This window comes from Myotis myotis, unplaced genomic scaffold, assembly GCF_014108235.1.
Source record: "Myotis myotis isolate mMyoMyo1 unplaced genomic scaffold, mMyoMyo1.p scaffold_m19_p_10, whole genome shotgun sequence".
Classification (NCBI taxonomy): domain Eukaryota; kingdom Metazoa; phylum Chordata; class Mammalia; order Chiroptera; family Vespertilionidae; genus Myotis; species Myotis myotis.
The window spans coordinates 47,613,778-47,638,035 of record NW_023416314.1 but is presented as its reverse complement, the minus strand read 5'-3'; the positions used below and the strand labels follow the sequence as shown (position 1 = coordinate 47,638,035).

The 24,258-nt window shown below is 40.3% G+C and overlaps 1 protein-coding gene across 7 annotated transcripts; it reads left to right on the top strand.

Moving 5' to 3' along the window:
- The first annotated feature begins 4,280 nt into the window (after window positions 1–4,280).
- On the top strand, window positions 4,281–24,057 carry ZBED5 (zinc finger BED-type containing 5). Of its 7 annotated transcripts, none has more exons than XM_036325383.1 (3): window positions 4,639–5,251; window positions 6,805–6,920; window positions 7,966–10,297. In XM_036325383.1, the coding sequence occupies exon 3, from the start codon at window positions 8,107–8,109 to the stop codon at window positions 10,183–10,185; it is 2,079 nt and encodes a 692-aa protein (XP_036181276.1). In that variant the 5' UTR covers window positions 4,639–5,251; window positions 6,805–6,920; window positions 7,966–8,106; the 3' UTR covers window positions 10,186–10,297. The 7 variants fall into 7 exon arrangements, 6 of the variants coding, with proteins under 6 accessions (XP_036181276.1, XP_036181277.1, XP_036181278.1 ...); XM_036325384.1 differs by having other exon boundaries at window positions 4,639–5,608; XM_036325385.1 differs by having other exon boundaries at window positions 4,639–5,608; window positions 7,934–10,297.
- The last annotated feature ends 201 nt before the right edge of the window (window positions 24,058–24,258 follow it).

Sequence of the window (24,258 nt, the reverse complement as noted above, 5' to 3'; positions counted from 1 at the left end):
ATGCTCACTTTTACCTTCCATATCTCACTAAGGTACATCTGTTTTATAGAAACTAGGCTTCATGAATCCAAGCTAAAGGGGCTTCTGGGAAATGTAGTCTTTAGGTTTCCAGACTCAAGCAATAAAACTTGAGTATATCAATCTATGATGTCAGCTACATCAGACACCAAATTATTAGAGCCAGCCCAGAGCACCACCCATCTGGTTCCACCCTGGGACATAAAGACAGCCCACCCAAATGTTGGCCAGTGGTAGCTGACCTAATGAAAAAACATTTCTTGGAGCCAGATTTCTCTCAGGATTTTGGGATTGGGACACTGAAGAATTGAGTCAATAGACAGAGGGCTTTTTAGATTTTAGGTTAAGTAGATTTGAGTTGGAATGATGACCGGTTGTGTGTGAACAAATAGCATTATACACATATTCGTTGAGAAATATGAAGGTAAATACCAAAAGAAATGACATATGTTAAAATTTTGAAGAAGGGGCCAAGGAATTTCTTTTGTTGTTTATAATCATTTTGCTATTTGAACTTTTTAACTTTATGCTTGTATTGTTAGGATTAAAAATTAAATTAATAACTAAACAACCAAATGAATGCCCCAAACTTGGGCCTTGATGCCAGAACAACTAACTTACACATCACAGCACCACTAGCTGAACGGAGGGAGCTCCAGACAATCTAGTCCTTACTTGCCTCTCTTCCCACCTAGCACCTCCACTGCTTTAAAGTTGGGGAGAGGGGGGATTTTACATCCAAACCAGTTTCTGAGAACTTTGAATGCCGAGCCAAGGAGTTGATCACTCCAGCAAGGGGATAGCTGTAAGTAAAGGAATAACTTTAATGTAAGCAGAATGCTTGCTTAACTGTGTACAAGATAAATTTAAAAGAGATTGACGGCAGCCAGGAGAGTGGTTAGAAGATTAAAAATAGGATCCTGAACTAAGTTGATGACAATGGAATTGGAGAGAAAAGGTTGGACAAAGACATATAACAATGGAGTAAATTTAGTATCTTCCAATTTTCCAGAACCCTTTCTTTTAGGGACTACCCCCTCACCCAGTCCATGCGATTTTGGTGGTGAATTAGGGTAAACTCATGTTCTCAAAACTAAAGAAGATACATGTCCCAGAGTGGCCAGTGTCCTTCCATGGACAGTGTTTTGATTCACAGACATAACACAAAGTGAATCAAGACCTTTCTGGAAACCTTTCTCCCAATGCTACTGGGGAAGATGCTCTCCTTCACCATAAATTTTGAGGTGCCAGAGTTCATCATGCTGCCATGCAGAGAGGTCCTATCAAAACAGAGTCACACAGAGCTCTGATAACATCATTTGAACCACTGAATCCCTCCAAACCTGTACAGATCAATTTTTTGGTAATGTCAGCCAAAAAGTTAATTTTCTTGCTTATGGATTGGATTTCTGTCATATGCAACAGAAAGAGGGTTTATTAATAAAGTCAAAGATGGCTTAATTTACATATCAACAAAAATTTACAGTGTATCTACCAAATGAATAATTTAACATCAAGTACAATGGGAGATAAAAAGGAATTTTAAGGCATGCCGCATACACCTTGGGATTTATTCCAACTTTGTCACCAATTACCAATGTGACATCAGCATTGTGATAGCTCCGGGATTCATTCTTTTCTTCCTTTAAAGTGTGGGAACAGGGCAGACTGGTGTGGTTCAGTGGTTGAGTGTCAACCTATGAACCAAAAGGTCGTGGTTCGATTCCCGGCCAGGGCACATGCTTGGGTTGCAGGCTCGATCCACAGTAGGGGCATGCAGGAGACAGCCGATCAATGATTCTCCCTCACCATTGATGTTTCTCTCTCTCTCTCCCTCTCTCTTCCTCTCTGAAATCAGTAAAAATATATATATATTTTTAAAAAGGACTTTCTGCGCCGCTCAGGGGGCCTAGTGTGCACAGCAGATGGCCTCCAGCTGTTAGCTCACTTTTGGTCTGCCTCAGCTGCAGTCTTGTCCCTCCCAGGGCCCACAGATGCTAACCAGCAAAGGGAGGAGTATAAAGGCTGGGTGGCAGTGGGACACTCTGACCTACAATACTAGGTCCAGAGCTCCCTGTCTCATCATCTGCTTCTGGCAAACCTAATTGCACCCCAAATGAACTCATGCAACCAACATGAACAGAATTATCATCTCAGACCTCTTACAACTAACTGAAGTTGCAAATGTGAAATATCAAAATTCTTGTCACTGCTTCCAGTGATGATTTTACCTGAATCCCAGGAAACAAACCAAGTTCCTTTTTTATTTTTTTATTCAGGGATATTTTTATTTTATTTATTACTCTTTATTGTTGATAGTATTACATATGTCCCCTTTTCCCCCCATTCACCTCTCTCAGCCTGCTCCCACCCTCTACCCCAGACCTTCACCACACTATTATCTGTGTTCCTGGATTATGTATATACGCATACAAGTTCATTGGTTGATCTCTTCCCACCTGCCCACTCTCCCCTGCCTTCCCTCTGAGGTTTGACATTCTGTTCAGTGCTTCTATATTTTTGGATCTATTTTTGTTCATTAGATTCCACATATGAGTGAGATCATGTAATACTTATCCTTCTCAGGCTTATTTGCTTAGCATAATGCTCTCCCAGTCTTTCCATGCTGTTGCAAATGGTAAGAGTTCTTTCTTTTTTACAGCTGTGTAGTATTCCGTTATTTAGATGTACCAGGTTTGTGTGTGTGTGTGTGTGTGTGTGTGTGTGTATTCATTCTTATTGATTTCGGAGAGAGGAAGGGAGAGGGAGAGAAATAGAATCAATGAAGAGAGAGAATCATTGACCAGCTGCCTCCTGCACGCCCCCATTCTGTCAGGCATGTGCCTTTGACTAGAATCAAACCCAGGACCCTTCAGTCCGCAGGCTGACACTCTATCCCCTGAGCCAAACCAGCTAGGGCTAGATGTACCAGTTTTTAATCCACTCATCTGCTGATGGGCACTTAGGCTGTTTCCAAATCTTAGCTATGGTAAATTGTGCTGCTATGAACATAGGGGTACATATATTCTGTCAAGTTCCTTTTTAACGGCCTACCTGCTTAGCCAAAATATTATTGTTGCCTTATCCACAATAGTTTTCTACCTAAATTTGTATGCACACACCCCACCCAGACACACATGGCTTGAAGTTCCCACAACCAGCACTGCAACTAATCTAGGTAGGTTCTATCACCAATTACCTTTGGGAACCTGGGCAAGTTATCTACCAATCTGTGCCCTATTTCCTTATCTGTAAAATAGGGATAATTATCTGATAGGGTTGTTGTGATGAGTAAATGAGCTATTACATTAAAATGTGTGTAGAACAGCCCTGGCCTGTGTGGCTCAGTTAGTTGGGTATTGTCCTGTGCACCAAAGGGCTGCCAGTTCAACCCAGGTCAGGCCACACGCCCCAGTTGCAGATTCCTGGTAGGGATCCTGCAGGAGGCAGCCAATTGATGCTTCCTTCTCACATTGATGTCTCTCTCTCTCTCTCTCTCTCTCTCCCTTCCTCTCTGAATATACAAACATTTAGGACCAGCCTGGCCGGTATGGCTGTGGTTGAACTGGATCTATGAACCAGGTCACCCTTGGATTACAGTCAGGGCTCATGCCCCGGTTGTGAGCTTGACCCCCATTGGGGGTCATGCAGAAGCTGCCCATCCGTGATTCTCTGACCTATGATTCTCTCTCATCATTGATATTTCTCTCCCTCTCCCTCTCCCTTCCTCTCTCTGAAATAAATAGATTTTTAAAAAATTTAGGAATGTTTGCTATTACCAATCCTAGGAAATCATCTATGCAGCAGTACTGAAAATTGTGTTCAGTTAAGGGTTAAGCTTTTCCCCGCAATGCCTTTGATATGTATTCACATATCAAAGGGGCATTTTTAAGAAAAATAAAAACTGCCCTGGCTTTTGACTACCAGTTGGGTACTTGCTGCCATTGGTGCAGTGCCGGAAAACATGATCCAATTTTCATTTAGCTATTTCTGCGGGGCCTCGAAAAGCTAAAATATTGCCAACATTGGGACCTATAGTTTAATGTACTAAAACAATCCTCCCCCAAGAAATGTAAATATTTCAAAGTGCCGGTTTGAAAAACCGACTCCACGGATCTCACACAAAATGAAAATACACAACCCGCCGGCTTCTGCGATGTTGTTTTTAACGAGAGAGGGAGTGGGGCTGCGGTTAAAAACCCGAACGCTGGGGCCAGCAACCAGTGCCAGAGACTGGCCGGTGGGTGCGGGCGGCGGGCGCTCCTGGGGGAGGGGTGCCGCTGGCGAGAGATGCCAGGACAGCGAGCGACTCTCATCTTTCCCGTGGGCACCGCGGGGACGCCGCTGCCTCTGCCCGCTCCTACGGGCGCCTCTCCGGCCCCACTGGGGTCACCACCCAAGAGCTCCGTTGGGAGGAGCGCCCCGAAGGCTCAGCTCTCGGCCGGGCCAGCTGGGGCCCCGGACACGCCAGCATCGGGGAGGCGGGGAAGCGGGGGGAGGCGGGGGAGGCAAAGGGCGTTTCCGACCCAGACTCCAGTGGGAAAATCAGGAAAAGAGGAGGTGGTTGCGCAACTGGAGCCGGGGTGCGGCTCGGAGAACAAAGAGGCCGTGGTCGCCCAGAGGCGCTCCGCTCCTCCGCGCGCACCTCGCGGTCCCGCGAACGCTCTCCGGTCCCCGCCGCCGGGGCGGGGCGCCAGAGCTAAGAGCCGGAGGGTTCTCGAATCCCGCCGGGCCCTGCAGGACCACAGGCTCCATCGGGCAGCACCAGGCATCCGCGTGCTAAACGAGCGTCCGGGCTGACTCGGGCCCTGGAAGTTCGAAAACCACCGGCCCACGTCTAACAGCGCCTCGACCTCACGGCGCCAACGCGCCCAGCTCCGCGGCGGCCGCTTGGCCACGCCCACCGCGCCGGGTCCTTTCCCTTAGTCCCGCCCCACTGCTCAGCGCGAATTGGTGGCGAGGAGCAACGGTGGCGCTGATTGGCTGGCGGAGAGTCGCTCGTGGAGACCGTGATTCGAGGCGCTCCAGGGTGCTAAATTTATCTTCTGAAGAGCGACCGCGCCAGCCGCGAGCCGGATCTCTGTGGAGGTGGCCTAGGCGGTGTCCCTGAACTGAGAGCATCACCCTGCCCCCGAGTCCTTCTCCCCGGCTTTATTTTTCATTTCCCCCCTCTCGCCTCCTCCCCCCCAGTCCGCGACGGCTGGCTCTTGACCCTGTCCAGGCCTTGGTGAAGGTGAGGACCCGCGCGGCCGCGGCGGCTGGTGGTGCGCTCTGAAATGGCCGCCGCCTGGAGCTGTCTGTCCAAAATGGCGGCCGCGGGCTCGCTGGGACGGCGGCGCTGCCCTGCAGCCTGGCCGCACTAGACCATGCTCTCCATCTCCGACGGAGGCGAAGTAGAAAGCTAGTGTGGGGTGCTCAGACGCGTCCATGTGGTGGTTAGCCGAGGCGGCCGTCCGGGGACGCGAGAGGAGATTTGTGTCGGCGAGGGTGGGCCCCGACCGGAAGCGAGCCCAGGTGTGGCGGTCGGGGAGCATCGCACGCCGGAGACGGGGAAGAGCTGAGGGTTGGCTGTCCCCGGCCACACATCGAGGTGACCGTTGCTGAAAGCATTTCGGTGCTGGAAGGGGTGCCCGTCCCCAGCGCCTGCCTAGGCTTTCTGAGTGGACTGCACGCCTGCCGAGCCCTCTCGTCCCTGAGGGTATTGTCCAAACCCAGAGGGTGGAGGTGAAGGGAATGTGCTACCTTTCAGCTTAGCCGGAAGAAACAAGAAAAGTGAGGGAGCCGCCCTTTTCAGGGGGTGGAATAGAAACTTTGCTCTCTAGGGAGTCCAGACTTGGTCCTCGAGAAATGGGGGGACGCACCTCTGAAGGGGGGCTGAGGTCCTCTTTCCTGAAGACGGGCGTCCCACCCCGCTGTGCCCTCTGGCAGCGGAAGAGAGGGATCCTAATCTTTTAGATCCACCAGCAGCTCCACGAAGCTCTCTGTTGCTCAATCCAAAGACAGACTATGGGAAGGAAATCTGCTCTTTTTGCTCCCAAATAACGGAGAAGTGGGGCTTTCTACTGCTGCCAGTTTTGAGATCCTCGACTTTCTGACAGTGGTAACCCATTACTCCCCGCACCATCCAACTTCTGGTATCAGATTTTTGGTGCTTAGAAAATTAAGGTTATTCAGGGACACACATGTAGGTTCTGCACTCAAACTTTTTGGGTTCTGTAAGTTCTTCACTTAAAAGGTGACTTCTCTGTGTCTATTTGTTCATCACCAAAGTGGCGTTATTGATAGTCCCTGACTCTCAGGTTTGTCGTAAGGATTAGATGAGTTCTATAAGGGATTCAGCAATTACTGGCACAGTGTAAACAGTGATCACTCAGTATGCATCAGTAACCTTGGAGATTGGTTAATGAGGGGACAAATGGTTATAGCAAAAAGGCATATTTCATGTAACACTTCCATGTATCAGTTGCTTCCATTTTAGATTACTCTTAGTGCTTCGTTTTAGAGACAAAGTGTGGCTGTACTTTTAAAAGTTAGGTTTAGTTTTTGAACGTTTCAATGAAGTCACTGGATGGAAGAGCATCTCAAAACAAATTACCAGGGTATTAACTAGGACAAAAATATTAGCATATTTATTATAGGCATCTTATGTTTCAGTCCAAGGTCTGCATTGCATGAAGAATCATTTGCACTGCCAGGATCTAAAATAAATTGTAATGGATGGTCAACCTAGAGGTATGTAGTTAGTGCTGCCTTTACTGTCTCTAATTTTAATTTTTCTCATTCTAGGCTATTGGTTACTCCCCTTCCATCCCACCCCTTAATTTTATTCTTTTGAAGAGTCTACATTTCAAGCTGCCAAGGTGGAGAATGTGATTCCAGAAGGGGAGTACTCCTCATTTCAGGTATCTTACCCTCTAGCTATTAATAGGAAAACCATTTTGATTCAGGATCCCAGGATCTAACGTGAGAATACAAAGGTTACTCTGTAGCCAAGTCAAAGTGTAAATCAAAAGTAGCTGTATTTGGATTGACACTAAATTCTTGTATCTTATGAAGCTAGTAGTATTCTTTAGAGGTCGTAAAATTTGTGTTACCTTTGCTTTTAATTATGCTTTAAAATATATATATGAGGAATAAACCTATTAAAATTACAGTTTATGTTTTTAGGTCTTGGTTAAGTTTTCATCTATAGTATAACAAGATGCAGAGTAATCAGTAAATAATACATTATTTTGAGTGAATCAGTTTGTAAATACTTACGTAATTTTCAGTTCAGAGAAATAGTAGCTAACTTTTGGTCTACAGTTTATTTTTCAATTTCAACACACAGTATTTAGGATATAGCAGAATTCCATGTCTTGCAAAACTTGAACTGTTTGTGTGTTTTTAATACAGCTTAATAGTTATTAGCCCTGAAAGGAGCCTTCAGATATATAATAGTATCAACAATGAATGTATCTAATGGCAACAGGCATCAGAAAGCTAAAAGAGATTCCAAGGTACCATGAAAAGGGGTTGGTAAATTATGCCCTATGCTGTTTTTGTAAGTAGAGATTTATTGAAATACAACTGTGCCCATTTTTTACATATTGTGTATAGCTGCTGCCATGCTACAACTACAGAATTGAGGGGTTGCAACAGAGTTCATATGGCTCATAAGTAAAAAATATTGATTATATTGCCCTTTACAGAAAAAGTTTGCCAACCCTTGCCATGGGACCTATTCTTCAAGTTCCTTTAAAAACATGCTTATCAATTCTATTATTTCTTAACCCAGTAGTTCCCAAATTGTTTTTTATAGAATATTCTCTTAAGTTAATAAGTGTTCTGAGAAAAAAGGTCAATGCTAACAATAGGTTTTTTTAATAGTTTATCTTAAGATATAAGTTTAAGACTACTAAACTCATTTCTATAGCTTTTATTTTTATGTGATAATCTACCTTTAAGAAAAGGTGTGCCATACCTGAGAGCACCAGGAAATCGCATGAGAGATCACCTGATAGACGAACGTGTGATGCTCCATCTGCGCATTGATGCATAGGCAGCATTTACAGATTAACTGATGTGTTGCTATATATCATCTCTTTGATGATTGCTCATCTTCTATGTATCCTGTCTTATAATTTCAACAAATTTGTGATACTCAATGTTTATTCTAAACTAACCATGTTTTGTACCACAAATACATTGCCTATGGATCTATTGCCGAAACAAGGAAGTCTTAAACAAGAAGTAGAATCATTTTATCAAATTGTGTCTGAATCAAATGATCAAAAAGTTGGAATATTACAAAGTGAAGATGAACAGTTGCAGCCATCAGTTTCTAAAAAATCAGAAGATGAGCTTTCCAGGGTTCAATTTATGTCCAATTCCAACAAAATAACATTTAGTAAGAAACCAAAAAGAAGAAAATATGATGAAAGTTATTTGTCTTTTGGATTTACTTACTTTGGAAATAGAGATGCACCTCATGCTCAGTGTGTGTTATGTAAGAAAATTTTATCAAATAGCTCTTTGGCCCCTAGTAAGCTTCGAAGACATTTGGAAACAAAACATGCTGCATTTAAAGACAAAGACATAAGCTTTTTCAAGCAACATCTTGATTCACCTGAAAATAACAAACCCCCACCACCTAAAATTGTCAATACAGATAACGAAAGTGCTACAGAGGCATCGTACAATGTAAGTTACCATATAGCCCTGAGTGGAGAGGCTCATACTGTTGGAGAATTGCTTATCAAACCTTGTGCAAAAGATGTCGTGATGCGGATGTTTGATGAACAATACAGTAAAAAAATAGATGCAGTGCAACTATCAAACAGTACTATTGCACGCCGAATTAAGGATCTAGCTGCTGACATTGAAGAAGAGCTTGTTTGTAGACTGAAAATTTGTGATGGGTTTTCGCTGCAGCTAGATGAATCAGCTGATGTTTCAGGACTTGCTGTGCTACTTGTGTTTGTTCGTTACCGGTTTAATAAGTCTATTGAGGAAGACCTACTGTTATGTGAATCTCTGCAAAGTAATGCTACTGGTAAAGAAATTTTCAACTGCATCAACAGTTTCATGCAGAAACATGAAATTGAATGGGAAAAATGTGTTGATATTTGTAGTGATGCTTCTAGGGCAATGGATGGGAAAATTGCTGAGGCTGTCGCCTTGATGAAGTATGTGGCTCCAGAAAGTACCAGTAGTCACTGCCTATTATATAGACATGCACTAGCAGTTAAAATAATGCCTACATCTCTAAAAAATGTGCTAGATCAGGCAGTACAAATCATCAATTATATTAAAGCTCGACCACATCAATCCAGACTACTAAAAATTTTATGTGAAGAAATGGGTGCCCAGCACACAGCACTTCTTCTAAATACAGAGGTGAGGTGGCTTTCCCGAGGTAAAGTTCTTGTAAGACTTTTTGAGCTTCGTCGTGAACTATTGGTTTTCATGGATTCTGCTTTTCAACTGTCTGATTGTTTAACAAATTTATCTTGGCTCCTAAGACTTGCATATCTTGCAGATATTTTTACTAAATTAAATGAGGTTAATCTGTCAATGCAAGGAAAAAATGTGACAGTGTTTACAGTATTTGATAAAATGTCATCATTGTTAAGAAAATTGGCATTTTGGGCCTCATCTGTAGAAGAAGAAAACTTTGATTGTTTTCCTACACTAAGTGACTTTTTGACTGAAATTAATTCTACAGTTGATAAAGATATTTGCAGTGCCATTGTGCAGCACCTACGGGGTTTGCGCTCTACTCTGTTAAAATATTTTCCTGTAACAAACGACAATAATGCTTGGGTTAGAAATCCATTTACAGTATCTGTGAAACCAGCCTCATTAGTAGCACGGGACTATGAGAGCCTGATTGATTTAACATCTGATTCTCAAGTGAAACAAAATTTCAGTGAACTTTCCCTAAATGATTTTTGGAGTAGCCTAATTCAAGAGTACCCAAGTATTGCAACGCGTGCAGTTCGTGTACTTCTTCCTTTTGCTACAATGCACCTGTGTGAAACAGGATTTTCATATTATGCTGCAACAAAAACGAAATATCGGAAAAGGCTTGATGCTGCACCTCACATGCGGATCCGACTTAGCAACATTACACCTAATATTAAGCGGATATGTGATAAAAAGACACAAAAACACTGTTCTCATTAAAATCGAAGGGTTTTGCATGTCTCATGATAACCAAATATAAGATGAAAATAAAAGATGATTTACTTTATATCTGGCATTTGGGGATTTTAAATAAAATTATTCAAGTGTTTTATATTGCTTAGATTTTAAGAAAATGAAAAGAATCAAAAATTTATGTATTATCAGTATTTCTGCTTCACATAATTTCAAAGGGTCTCATGGTCATTATCTTGACTCACAAGATAAAGTCCCAATTCCTTAGCATAACATACCTCTTTAGAATCTAATCCTTACTAATCTTTCAAGCCATGTTTCTCCTGCAACCCACCAGTCTTGTGGAATTTCTTGCCATTCCGTAAGCATCACACTTTCATGCTGTCAGGTCTCAAAAAACTATTCCTTCCCCTTCTTGCTTCCTGACTAATTCCTAGTTGCTTTTCAGCACTATAACTTAATTTATCTTAGGTACTCTCATTCTCTACCTTTCTATTTTGGCCTTATTTTTTGTGTCTGTCTCAACTGTGACGGTTTGGTAGTCTCATGTTTCCCAGTTGGACTGAGCTCCTATAGGGTCTTATCCAGCTCTGTGTCTTCATTATTGGCAAAAGGACTTACTGAAGTGATGCTCAATAAAGGAAAGAACGTTGAAGGTGAACAATAATAAATGGAATAGGGTGTGGTGGATTATATGTGTATATTCTGCATATTTACAGAATGCTACCCTTTGTGATTTTTAGCTCAATTTTTCTGTTACCTAGAATTCAGTATGGCTGTTAGGCAAAAGTCACTAAGAATGTCATGGCTCTGGTTTAAGCTGGACTATTGGGGAAGATGGGAGGAAGTATGAAGAATATTTTCAGGTCTTGTTTCTTAGTTCATATGTACATTATTGCAAATTCCATACACTGTAATCTAAATTAATGAGACTTTACTTGAAGATGATGAGACTCTAAACCTATCAATTTATTCTTAGAATACTATGAAAAATTTCTGACATTCCTGTCTCTAGGCTTCTCTTCCCATATCACACCACACAACACAGATCACCAACTCAAGACCTACTATAATCAAGAGCTACTGCAGATAGCCATTATTTATTTAATCTCACTTATTCATACCTGTCTCCCATTTTGGGAAGTAGGAGTACCTTCCCTCACTACAGCAGGATGTGGTAGAATCACTAGATCTAGGTACCTGCTCCACTGTTCAACTAGCTACTTAACACTGGGCAATTGAGCCTTCCTGAACCCCAGTTATCTCATCTGTAAGATAATTATGCCTTCTCTAAAGGGTTATTCAGATTAAATGAGAATGCATAAAAAAACTTCTCACAGGGTGAGTAGGAATAGATATGCAGCATATATTATTCCCTGCATATCCAACTATGTCTCAGTTAAACTTCACTCCACACTCACACTTCCAAGTCTTGAGTTTTTATTCTCTATGCAAAAAGCCCTCCAGGCGACAGGACCCGAGTTCATTTGAGGCAGCAAGATTAAGCATCTCTAGCCCATGCTTTTCCCCCTTTGTCACATTATTAAGCAGCTATTTATATGTCAGGTATCTTACTAGATGCCTGTATGTTATCTATGATCTTTACAACAATCCTAAAGGATTAGGCAATTTTTAAATTTGGCCATGGTCACAATAAATGCCAGAACTTAGTTTTAAATGGATCTTTTCCAAAGACTTTTTGCAGTTACTGCCTTTCAAATTTTTCTAATAGCATCAAATGGTGACTTGGAAGTATAGCTAAAACATCCTACTAAAATCTGAACATTTCTTTGAAATTTTGTGTTACTTTTTCTAGATTCATCCAAAATTAGCTATTTCAAAGTATTACTGCTTATTTCAAATGTACATATGTAAAAAACAGGGATTACATTGGTATCAAGTAAAATTAATTTTCCGAAAAGATTCATTATAACACATGCAGTACTTTTTGTCAGCTAATCCCAGAATTAAATCTACCCTAGTTTGAGAAGCATGTATAATACCGTAATGTCTACATCTGATGGATAGGTACCTCAAATCTGGTAACTAGACCCCTTAGGTGATTGCTGAACTAGAGCCCTTGATTATGTCATCTGTCCAGGATGTCAGCCTCTTAAGAAATAAGACCTCTTGTGCTTTACAGTTTTCCCCCTAACCTCTTCTGAGAGTCTAGATTCCTGCATTTAAACTTGTCTATTGACTGGGACCCTCCTATCTGCTACTAAATCTCTTCAGTCCCAGCCCTCCCCAACTTGGTTCTTGATGCCAACTGCTCACCTGTTTTCTAAGAATACTAGAGGTCCGATGCATGAAATTCATGCAAGGGGCTTGGCCCTTGTAGCCACGGCAGCTTGCCTCGGCCCTCGCAGCCCTGGCTTCCTCCAGTAGGTCATTTGGCTGTCCAGTCTAATTAGCATATTATGCTTTTATTATAGATTCAAAATAATATTTTCATGTGTCTTCGAATGACAGTTACCCTTCCTGCCTGTTCATGAAATAGTAAAATTCCCCTAATGTGTTCAACCCAAAAGGATTTTCCCACTTTTAATCCCTATATGTCTAGTAATAGAAATTGTCTTGATTTCTCAATTAGGGTTATTTCCTATGTCAGTTTTGTGCTATTACCATACATATGTAAATATACAAATTATACTCTCATAGCTAAGACTTATTTTGAATCATTTACAGAACTTAGCAAATTTTTAATACAAAAAGTGCTCAGTGAATTGAATTCCCTAGCTTAAAGGGTGAAGTATTAATGTGAAATACAGTTCATACTATAACATGAAAATTAGCTTTAAAGTCCTTAGCCTCACTAAAACAGATAAGGCAGTAACTATTTGCCTTTCAAAGATTTCAAAAACATTTTTTTAATAAGCCCCCATGTTGCTTTAAAAAATGCAGTTTAACTCCCCAAAATATAATTCACCTACAATTATTTTTTTTTTATTTTTTATTGTCTAAAGTTTTACATGTCTCCTTTTTCTCCAATTGACTCCCCCCGCCCAAGCCTGGTTTTGTTTTTTTTTGTTGTTAATCCTCACCCAAGGATACTTTTCCATTAATTTTTAGAGAGAGGGAAAGACAGACAGAAACTTACTGATTGGTTGCCTCATGCACAAGTCCTGACGCTCTATCCACTGAGCAAAACTGGCTAGGGCCACCTACAATTCTTGAAAAACATCATCTATGTGCATCTGAAATTTAGCATGTTTGTTATTTACTTTATCTTTTGAAGTTGTTGTAACTGCACTGTTAATTAGTACAGTGGAAAGAATTCTAAGCAGGTATCAAGAGACTTGTGTTCTGCAGCTAATTAGCTGCCTTAGATAAGTTCATCCTCTCTAGAACTTAGTTTCTTCATTTATTAAATGAAAGGGGTTGAACAAGAATAGAATGAGCCCTAAAGTTCTTGTCAAATAAGATCAAAATTTAAACCTAAACAAAGGCTAGCGCAATGGTATGATGTGCTCAGTTACTTAAAATACATGGTTGTTTTCTAGGAAGCCAACCTTTTTTAAAAATAGTTTTACTGACTTCAGAGAGAGAGAACCATCAATGATGAAAGAATCATTTACCAGCTGCCTCCTGCATGCCCCACACTGGGGATCGAGCCTGCAATCTGAGCATGTGCCCTGACTGGGAATCGAACTGTGATGTCCTGGTTCATAGGTCAATGCTCAACCATGCCGGCCAGGAGGAAACCAAGCTTTTTCAATGACTCTTTACCATAATATTTTCCACCAACCAAATAATAAGATGTATAAATTTCCTCATCATGAATATTTACTAGATAGAAGGACATACTTTTTCAGAAGGGAGATGCACTTTGAAATTTAGAAAGCATTGGAAAAACTAAAATATCTGTGATTATGACTATATTGAAACCCAGTGTATATTAAATAATAACTAAAGTGTCAGGCAGGCTGCAGTGGAAATTGCTATGTCCCCAGCATCTCTTTTCCTCTCCCAAATAATACCCTCATTTTCTTTCAAGTGTCCATTCTTCCCCTATATAATCCATGTATGTAAGCAAAAGCTAACCCCACTCCAGCTTGGGGAATTTTGTCTTAAGCTAGTAGCTTTCAGTTTTTTGTTTCTCCAATTCGCATTAAGAAACAGATTTTACATTATAATCTAGGTGTGTATAGTATATGTATGAACACCAAAGTCATAAAACAGTACTAACCCTTCATATGTGCAATGCAATCTCTCATCTTTTTTATAATAGGACCCAAAGATTAAATTTATGATCCATTCTTGGGTTATGTGATCCACCACCATTTGAAAAATACTGGTGAATGTAATGCCATTGCCCTTAACAAAAATTGTTCAGGAACTTGGATCTAAGCCTATTAAGACATAGTATTACTCTAGCCACAGGAATTGGTCCAGGAATAGTATGTGACCCAATACAGGCTAATGAAAAGCAAGGGCAGTATTATAGGAGCCTTGAGAAAAGACGTGTCCTCCCCCTTTAGGAAGAAATAAATGTCGGGTGTCCTTTAAAGGCCTGGAATTGCTACAGCTGTCTAGCTACCAGCATGGGTATAAAGCCAACATATAGAAGAGGACAGAGCCAAAAAATTAGTGAGAAATGAAACCAGAGCTCTGATTGAACCACATTTGATCACTGTTCTGCCTTTAATTTTTTTTTGTTACCTAGGGCAATAACTGCCTTTTATGTTTAAGACACATTCTATTGGGTTTTCTATTACCATAAGCAAAATCATCTAATATAGTGGTCTAAAATGAAAGCAGTATAAAACTAGGATGTATTAGTAAACTTAGCTGCAGTGATAAGTGCCATCCCAAACTAAGATTATCTGATTTTTGGTTATTCAGCCATCTACCACAGTGTTATCAGTCAAAACTCTGTCACTGGTAATATCTTACAAACCAGAAGCTAAATCACCACATGCTTTGACATTAGATATCAAATGCCATTTATTTCTCTTAGTGAAACAACTTGATAATATATGGATTTTACTTAGTAGCTTGGGCTGGATTCGTTATGAATCGGTTATATAATTCAAATTAGAAATTAACCTTGAGCCTAGCTAGCTTGGCTCAGTGGTTGAGTATTGACCTATTCATGGTTTTATTTCTGGTCATAACACATGCCCAGGTCGCAGGCTCAATCCCCAGTGTGGAGCATGCAGGAGGGAGTCGATCAATGATTCTCTCTCATTGATGTTTCTATCTCACTCTTTCTCTCCCTTCTTCTCTGAAATCAATAAAAATATATTTTTTTAAAAAAATTAAGTTTGAAAGCAAATCTTTTCATTTTCCTTTAATTTGTAAAAGACCCTGGTGGTAAATATGGAATTTTTAAAGGTTTAATAAATCACATGCTTTGTGGGAGAAATAATCAGTCAGAAATAGTTTGGGTAGTCCTCTATCTTAAAAGTTGCTTTCTATCAAAGAGGTAAATGAGTTCCCTAAAGGATTATTTTAACTTCTCAGAATCTCACTTAGGAGTTAGCATTGACTTTCTTTACAAATACCTTTGAGCAAAATAAACCATTCCCCAAACAATCTGTGACTTCAGGTTTCAGGTGGTGATCTAAATGCTTACATTTGACCTTACCTTCCTAAAATTCTGTTGACATGCTGAAAGAAATACCAAATTTAGATTAAATCCATAGCAATACTACAAAACAAAAAGGAGTAAAGGTGTCATAACTCTCAAAGAATTTACATCCTAGTGGGAAAGACAAACTTAATTGCTATGTCGAAAATAAAACAGGTTAATGTCATTAATGAAGAGTGTTAACTGAGTTAACAAGAAAGTGACGTTTGAGCTAAAGCCTGAGTGATAAGGAGCCAGTCAAATGAAGATTGGGGGAAGAATATTCCAGATGGAGAGAAGGCAAGGGCACCCTGATGCAGAAAGAGCTTGGTTGTGTTCGAGGAATAGAAAGATTAAAACATTGTTAAAGAGGAAGGAACCAGATTACTTAGAGTATTAGAGGCTAACATAAGGAGTTTGGATTTTACTTCAGGTACAATGGGAATTGATTGTGTATCTTAAGCGGAAGAAGGGGTTGTGGGTTAGGTCATCATCACCTCCAAGGGGTATTTGTAAATGTGTGAGGGCATTGAGGGAAGAGCTATATTATAAGGGTGGTTTAGATCAATTCGTACAGACAGAATATCCATCCACATAGGACCCTTTCTTTTGAAGAACACAAAGTTTTGATGATACTAGGGCCTTCATTACTTCTGAGGAGACCCAGAACTTTAGAGACTCCACTTTGGAAAATGTACATATTAATTGAAAGCTGCTCCATCTACATTTTTAAGAGCAGGGAACATACATTGGACCTCTTTCATATGATAGAGCACCACGTTAGACTCCTTTTGGCACTGTTTTGTTGCACAAATTTGACAACTATTTAAATTTGGTAGAAAAAAAAAGAAAAATCAACTTGGGAGCATGCAAAATTTAATGGCAGATATCTTTTGTCATAAGGAAATGTAGTACATTAATTAAACAAACGCCCATGATCTATAAAAATCCCAGATTTGGCTTTCAGTATGTTTTTATTGAGTAAAGGGATGAATGTTGAGTCTCCAAGCCTCTTCTAGTAGCCCTTCAAGTTGGCTGCCCCACCATGTTCTTTTTGCAGCCATAACTTTTCCCTATCCTTTCCCTGTCCCTCAAGAAAGAGAATCCCTTGATTCTCAGTGAGTGGGAAATTTCACTGTTGGAATTATTTTTTCACTTAATTTTTCAACTTCCTCCACCAGATGATTTCAAGATTTCATGTAAAGAAGTAGCCGAAGCTCACTGCCCTAAATATATAAGGAGAACAGTGCTCTGAATACTACAACACTGGGTTGGCTTAGAATGATAAGGATTTTATTCCAAGGCGTTTCTCCATGCTACTAAAACAGTATCTTAAAAATCACTGTGGATGTCCATTTCCAGAGCACTTCATAGGTGTCAGTTAATTCTGCAGTAGGTTATATAACTATGTTACAGCTATGGAAGAATTAATTGCTTAACACTTAAGAGCTGCTTAGGGTTTAGAAAAGGACCTTGGAAATGCAAAGTGTTACTTTTGCTATTCTACATGTATGAATGAAGAGGTTAGACTTCTCTTATAATAAGTAAAATGTCATGGTATATTGTCAAAGCCTCACATGCTTTAGAGTTCTTAAAAGGCTCCCAGTTTCACTCAGCAACATTCATTCACCATTTTTTTCTCAACCAAGCACCTATTTCAAGAAGCACTTTAGAATACACCTATATCAACACCAATTCATTTTTCAAGTACCTGTCACAGCTTGTATTAAATAGCCATACAGTAGGCCCCCACCCCCTTTTCCAAGGAGGATACATTTTAAGTACTCCAGAGGATACCTGGAATCCTATATGTAGCACCGAATCCTGTATATACTGGGGGTTTTTTTCTATACATACATACCTATCATACAGTTTAATTTATAAATTTGGCACAGCAAGAGGTTAACTAGTAAAGTAGAACAATTATAACATGCTGTAGGAAAAGTTAATTGTGCTCACTCAAAATACTGCCCTGTTCTCACCCTTATGATATGCAATGATGAAACGCATATGTGATGAGATGAAGTTAGGTAAATGACATAGGCATTGTGATGTAGCATTAGGCTATTATTGACCTTCTGATACATCAGGAGGAAGATTATCTTCATGTGATCCTGGATCATGGAGCCATGGTGATGTTGATGGTTAGATGTCAAGAGCAGACGATGTTGATGGTTGGATAAATTTAATGTTTTTGGACCGTGGTTGACCATGGGTAACTGAAACTGCAGAAAGTGAAACCTCAGAAAGAGGGGACTACTGTGTAATAACATATCAAAGCACCATAAATCTACCACACAGCTGTATCAGGAACTAAGTCACTACTGATTTTCAGGAGGGCTTTGGAAACATTTTTTTTTCTGACAGTTAAATGTATACAGTGGGGCCTTGACTTACGAGTTTAATTCGTTCCGAGACTGAGTTCGTTACGGAGCTCGTTAACTCAAATTACTCTTGTCAACTCAGTGCAAAAAATCAGCGGAGAGACAGCTGGTATCTTAAAAAACTCGTTAGTCGGGACACTCGTAAGTCAAGGCCCCACTGTATTTGTTCTATAAAACAAGCTATGCTCATGGCTTCAGTCAGATACAATATAGGGTTTAGTCTGTTGTGGGTTTGAAGTTCTAAGTCTTACTAATTTCACAGTAAGTTAACAACCAATTAGGTTCTCACAGTATTCCTGCAAGCATCAAATAAGTCCAGCACTCCTTAAATTGTGCAACAGCAATAAACTATACCTACTCTAGTTTTGCTTAATTTTGTAGTCAAGATAAAAAGTAGACTTTCATCAACTAAACTTTATACCAAAATATGAGAAATGAATAGAGTTTATGAAACAAATGCCTGAAGTTCAAGACACAAACCCTGTTATGAAAATCAATGAAGAATTGTTTGGAGTATATATGGAGCATTTATCTAGTAGTTAGCCAGTCAAATACTGAAACACATAACCATGCCTCTGCCTTTTATTATATCACTACTAGTGAAATTTACTTAAATTAGGACAAAGTTGATGATAAAGTAAACGTTGCATTTCCAAGTCAGATTAAAAACACAATCTAGAATAAACATAGGAAAAAAGTAATAAAATGTTTAAATTATTATATCCAATTTTATAGTGAAAGAGGGAATATAAGCTCCATGAGAACAGAGATCTTGATTTATCCACCTTTGTATTCTCAGGACCTAAAGTAGTGGTTCTCAACCTTCTGGCCCTTTAAATACAGTTCCTCATATTGTGACCCAATCATAAAATTATTTCATTGCTACTTCATAACTGTGATGTTGCTACTCTTATGAATCGTAATGTAAATATCTGATATGCAGGATGGTCTTAGGTGACCCCTGTGAAAGGGTCGCTCGACTGCCAAAGGGGTCGCGACCCATAGGTTGAGAACCGCTGACCTAAAGTAATGCCTGACACCTAGTAGTTGTTCATTAAATAAGTGTTGCATTAACATGGTAATGATGGGAAAAAACTAGGTTTGAATATAGACTCTGACATTTTCTAGTTGTGGAATATTGGACAAGTACATAAGTTCTCTGGTTCTCAGTTTCTTCATCAGTAAAAGAGGAATAATTTATTCTCTTTTTCCAGTGGGGTGTGTGTGTTTTTAATACCTTCCAGCACCAGGTAGCCTACAATTTCAATTCCGACACTGTCTACCTGGATAAGGGCTCAGTCCTACAAGACTGACGAGAATGAAGTAGGGTCTGTGACACCCATCAACCCCCTTAACATGACCTTAGCAAGTCCAGGTCACCTATGCCTCTCTGTCTGAGAGGCTGTAGATCTGACCTTTATGAGGCTGCTTACAACATGGTAGCTGGCTTTATCAAAGTGAGCAAGTCAGAGAGTGCCAGTAAGAAAAGTCACAAACTTTTATAACCTAATTTTGGAAGAGTTATCCCACCAGTTTTCTTGTGTTCTATTAATTAAAAGCAAGTCCCTTTAGTGAACCAGGATGCAGGCTCTCAACAGACATCAAATCTTCTGGCACCTTGATCTTGGACTTCTCAGTCTCCAAAAGAACTGAGAAATAAACTTGTGTTGATTTTTTTTTTTTTTTTAAGGATAGCTAGATACAGCCCACATTCAGGAGGAGAGAATATGACACAAAGGCATGAATACCAGGAGGTAGAGATCATCACTGTGAGCCGTTTTAGGAGGCTGCCTCCTGCAGTCTCAGAGTGTTCAACTTGCTTATCCAGTTTTACAAAGCTAACAAGTAGCAATCCGAAATTCAAAATCACATCTGCCCGACTACAAAGCCCACAGTGTTTTTATCTATTACTCTTTCCCAATGCATACATAGGAATAATGTCAAGTTAGCATAAACTTGTTTGGAATAAATCTAGTATTAAAAGTCTGTTTGTTCTTGTCCTGGTTGGGTGGCTGAGTTGGTTGGAGCATCGCCCCATACACCAAAAAGATTGTGGGTTTGATTCCCAGTGAGGGCACATACCTAGGTTGCAGGTTTGATGCCCATTCAGAGCGAGTATGGAAGGCAACCAGTTGCTATTTCTCTCTCACGTTGATGTTTCTTTCTCTCTCCCTCCCCCCCCCCCTTCTCTCTAAAATCAATAAAACATATCCTTGGGTGAGTATTTTTTTAAAAATTTGTTCTCTAGGATAGTAAAGCCATTTCCTTCCTAATTGTTTTTCTAGGATCATTCATCTCAATCACTTTCTTTTTTTTTAAATATATATATATTTTTTTTAAATATATTTTATTGATTTTCTACAGAGAGGAAGGGAGAGAGATAGAGAGTTAGAAACATCGATGAGAGAGAAACATTGATTAGCTGCCTCCTGCACATCTCCTACTGGGGATGTGCCCGCAACCCAGGTACATGCCCTTGCACATCTCCTACTGGGGATGTGCCCGCAACCCAGGTACATGCCCTTGACCGGAATCGAACCTGGGACCTTTCAGTCCGCAGGCTGACGCTCTATCCACTGAGCCAAACCGGTTTCAGCTTTTTTTAAATATATTTTATTGATTTTTTACAGAGAGGAAGGGAGAGGGATAGAGAGTTAGAAACATCGATGAAAGAGAAACATCGATCAGCTGCCTCTTGCACACCCCCTACTGGGGATGTGCCTGCAACCAAGGTACATGCCCTTGACCAGAATCGAACCTGGGACCCTTCAGTCCGCCGACACTCTATCCACCAAGCCAAACCAGCTAGGGCCCAATCCCTTTCTTAATGACAGTGAGACAGTAAGCCAGTACCAGTGGAATAGGAAGACAGACAGATAGCTGAACAAACTGACCAAGCAATTTACAGCCAGATACAGAATGTAACCTCCAGCCTATAGATAACCTCTAGGCTTCAGTTGTATTTCAGCTCCAGGCCCAGAAAAGCAGCAAAACCAGGTGGGCCAGCTTCTATGACTAAAGACCCCTGCCCTGGCACTGACCAATCAGTAGAGATCACCACCCTGAAAGGACACACCTGGAAAACTGATGAATATTCTGCTGAATTCCTTCCCCTGAGACCTCACCTAAGATTCCTGCCTGGCAGAGAGATAAAAACCATCAAGATATAGGACCCAGCTCATGCCCTTTCCCTCTGGGGAGCATGTCCACACCTTCCCGTTCTCCCTCTTCTGCCCCGACAAGTACACATCTCCTAAACTCTAAAGGTCATCACAAGACTTGGAACCAGGGTAGCAGTGGGCAGCAACAGCTTGTCCCACGCTACTCCCTGAACCTTCAAGGCTCCCTTTTCTCTGGCTTCCCAGTGAGCTAAAGCAACCCAGCCTAGGCTCTCCTGTTGCTGCTTCTGTGCTAAGTCCTTCCTTGTTTCAGTGCCCCCAGCTTTAGTAAATGTACGTACTCTCAATCACCTGGATTCATGCTGTGAAATTTTTCCTACACATGCACTACTGGCTGGCCTGACCCTAGGCAGACCAGCTCAGGGCCAGGTCCTCTGGTAACAATAGCACAAGTTAAACCTTTTTCATTCTTGGTCCACGGTACTATAAATTACAAATTTTAGTGATATCAGAATTTTTATTTTTAAATTTGCCCTGGCCAAGTAGCTCAGTTGGTTAAAGCGTAGTCCCAATACACCAAGGTTGTGGGTACAGTCCCCGGTCAGGACACATATAAGAGTCAACCAATGGTCCAGCCGGTGTGTTTCAGGGGTTGACCATCAATCTATGAACCAGGAGGTCACATTCGATTCCCAGTCAGAGCACATGCCTGGATTGTGGGCTCGATCCCCAGTAGGGAGCGTGCAGGAGGCAGCCAATCAATAATTCTCATCATTGATGTTTCTATCTCTCCCTCTCTTTTTCTCTCTGAAATCAATAAAAAAATTAAAAAAAAAAAAATCAACCAAGGAATGCATAGGTGAATGGAAGAACAATTCAGTGTTTCTCTCTCTCTCTCTCTCCCTCTCTCTCTCTCTCTCTCTCTCTCTCTCTCTCTCTCTCTCTCTCTCCCTCCCTCCCTCCCTCCCTCCCTCCCTCCCTTCCTCCCTCTCCCTCCCCCTCTCCCCTCCCCCCTTCTATCCTTCTCTCTCTCAAATAAATAAAAAGCATACAAAATGTAAATTGCCTCTCAGTAAGACCATAAGAAAAATAATCTGATAGACACATTAGTGTTACTAATAACCTGGAAAGCATATTTTTCTTTTGTTAATTTATTCACAGTTTAGTAGGGGAGAGCATAGCCATTTGTAAATGAACAATAAAGGTATACACAGGAGCTATGTAAATTCATAGAAAAATATGGTTAACTTATGAATCCAAGTGGAGGAAAAATACTCTTTGAGTCTTGAAGCATGAATCTGAACTTACCAGATGACCTAGGCACAGAGTTTTGTTTTGTTTTTAAAAGCATGGCCCAAGATTTTTGGAGCCCAAGATTACCAGCAGATTTGGAATTTTGAGAATCCCTGAAAGTGAGAATGCAGATAGGATCAGATTAGCAGACCAAGAATCAGATTTCAAACTGAGAGGCAATGGATACAGGGTATTGGGAGAGTCAGGGAGGGTGAAGGGCATAATGTCTTAGAGCAACCATAAAGGGTAACTTGGAAATGGAATTTGAAACCTCTGGTTGAATTGGCTTCTCCCTCCACTCATCCTTCAAAGCTAAGGGTATCCTGGAATGATTTGCCTGTAGGCTGACATAGTGACTCTGGAAAATTGGGGCAGTTTCCCATCAGGCAGTACCCCAGGTAGCTACATCCAGGAAAGGAAGCCTAATTTCACACCCAGAATATTAACCACTGGCATGTCCTGTTTAAGATTACATATTATCCCTCCCTCACAATAACCAGAGAAAACTATGATAATAGAAACAGCATCATGCACAGAACAAGTAATACCAAGATGAGAACAAAATTAAAAACCACTAAATACCCAAGGAAGACCAATACCATGAAAGGGTGGGACCAATCAACAAAAGAAAGAATACCCAAGCAAATAGTTATTAGAGTAAACAGAGGAGGATCTTGGAAATAATAATTATAATACTTATTTAGTGGAATTTATATTGGGTGTAGTGTTAGGCATTGTTCTAAGCATCTTACATGTTTTTTTATTTAATTCTTATACAGAATCTCCCGAGGAATATGAGAGAATGTTGCATCTAACTTTTATATAAAAGGATGAGTTGAAGATTATTCAAATTAAAAGATGGTTTAAACAGCAAGTGGACTTTGATGAATAGAAAATTAGCAAAACTGGAAGAATAAGATGAAGAATTATACCAAAAGAACACAGATATCTGGGGAAAGGTGATTTAAGAAACAAGATAAATCCAGAGATTTCAGTATCTCTCTCATAGTTCCAAAGAAGAGATAAAAGATAATTTTAGGGCAGCAAAATTGAAAAAATGATAGAAGACAAATTTCTGTTATGACTAGTGTAATTCAGAAGAAATTCTTAATGTCATTTGTATTTAAAAAAAATCAAACAGTATATAAATGTATTTTTTATTGTCCAGTTGCATCTAAAACTTCATCACTTTTATGTATTTCTAAGTTATATATTTTGTATGTTTTCATGATAATTTTGCTTTTAATTTTAATTTAAAATAGCTTTTAATTTTTAAATTTAGACACAGAAAAGTTGCAAAAATAATACAAATGCCTTTCACCTAGCTTCCTATAATGTTAATCTTTCATATAATCATAGAAAATTAATAAATTAACTTTAGTACTATATTATTAACTAAACTACGAATATACCTTCTATAAACTAGAAGGAAAAACAAGTCAATGGGAATGATACAGGGTGGAACAAAAGTAGGTTTACAGCCCTGGCTGGTGTAACTCAGTTGGTTGAGCACTGTCCCATGCACCAAGAGGTCTTTGGTTTGATTCCTGGTCTGGGCACATACCCAGGTTTCAGGTTCAATCCCCAGTAGGGGGCTGGAGGGGGAGGCAGCAGATCAGTGTTTCTCTTTCTCTCTCTCCCCCTTCCTCTTTCTAAAATCAATAAAAACATATTTTTTAAAATAGGTATACAGTTATAAGTATGCAAAACACAGGATTTATTCTTGTATTAT

Excerpts from the sequence above, each read along its gene's own strand:
- ZBED5 (XM_036325383.1), top strand. The coding sequence starts at position 8,107 with ATGATTGCTCATCTTCTATGTATCCTGTCTTATAATTTCAACAAATTT.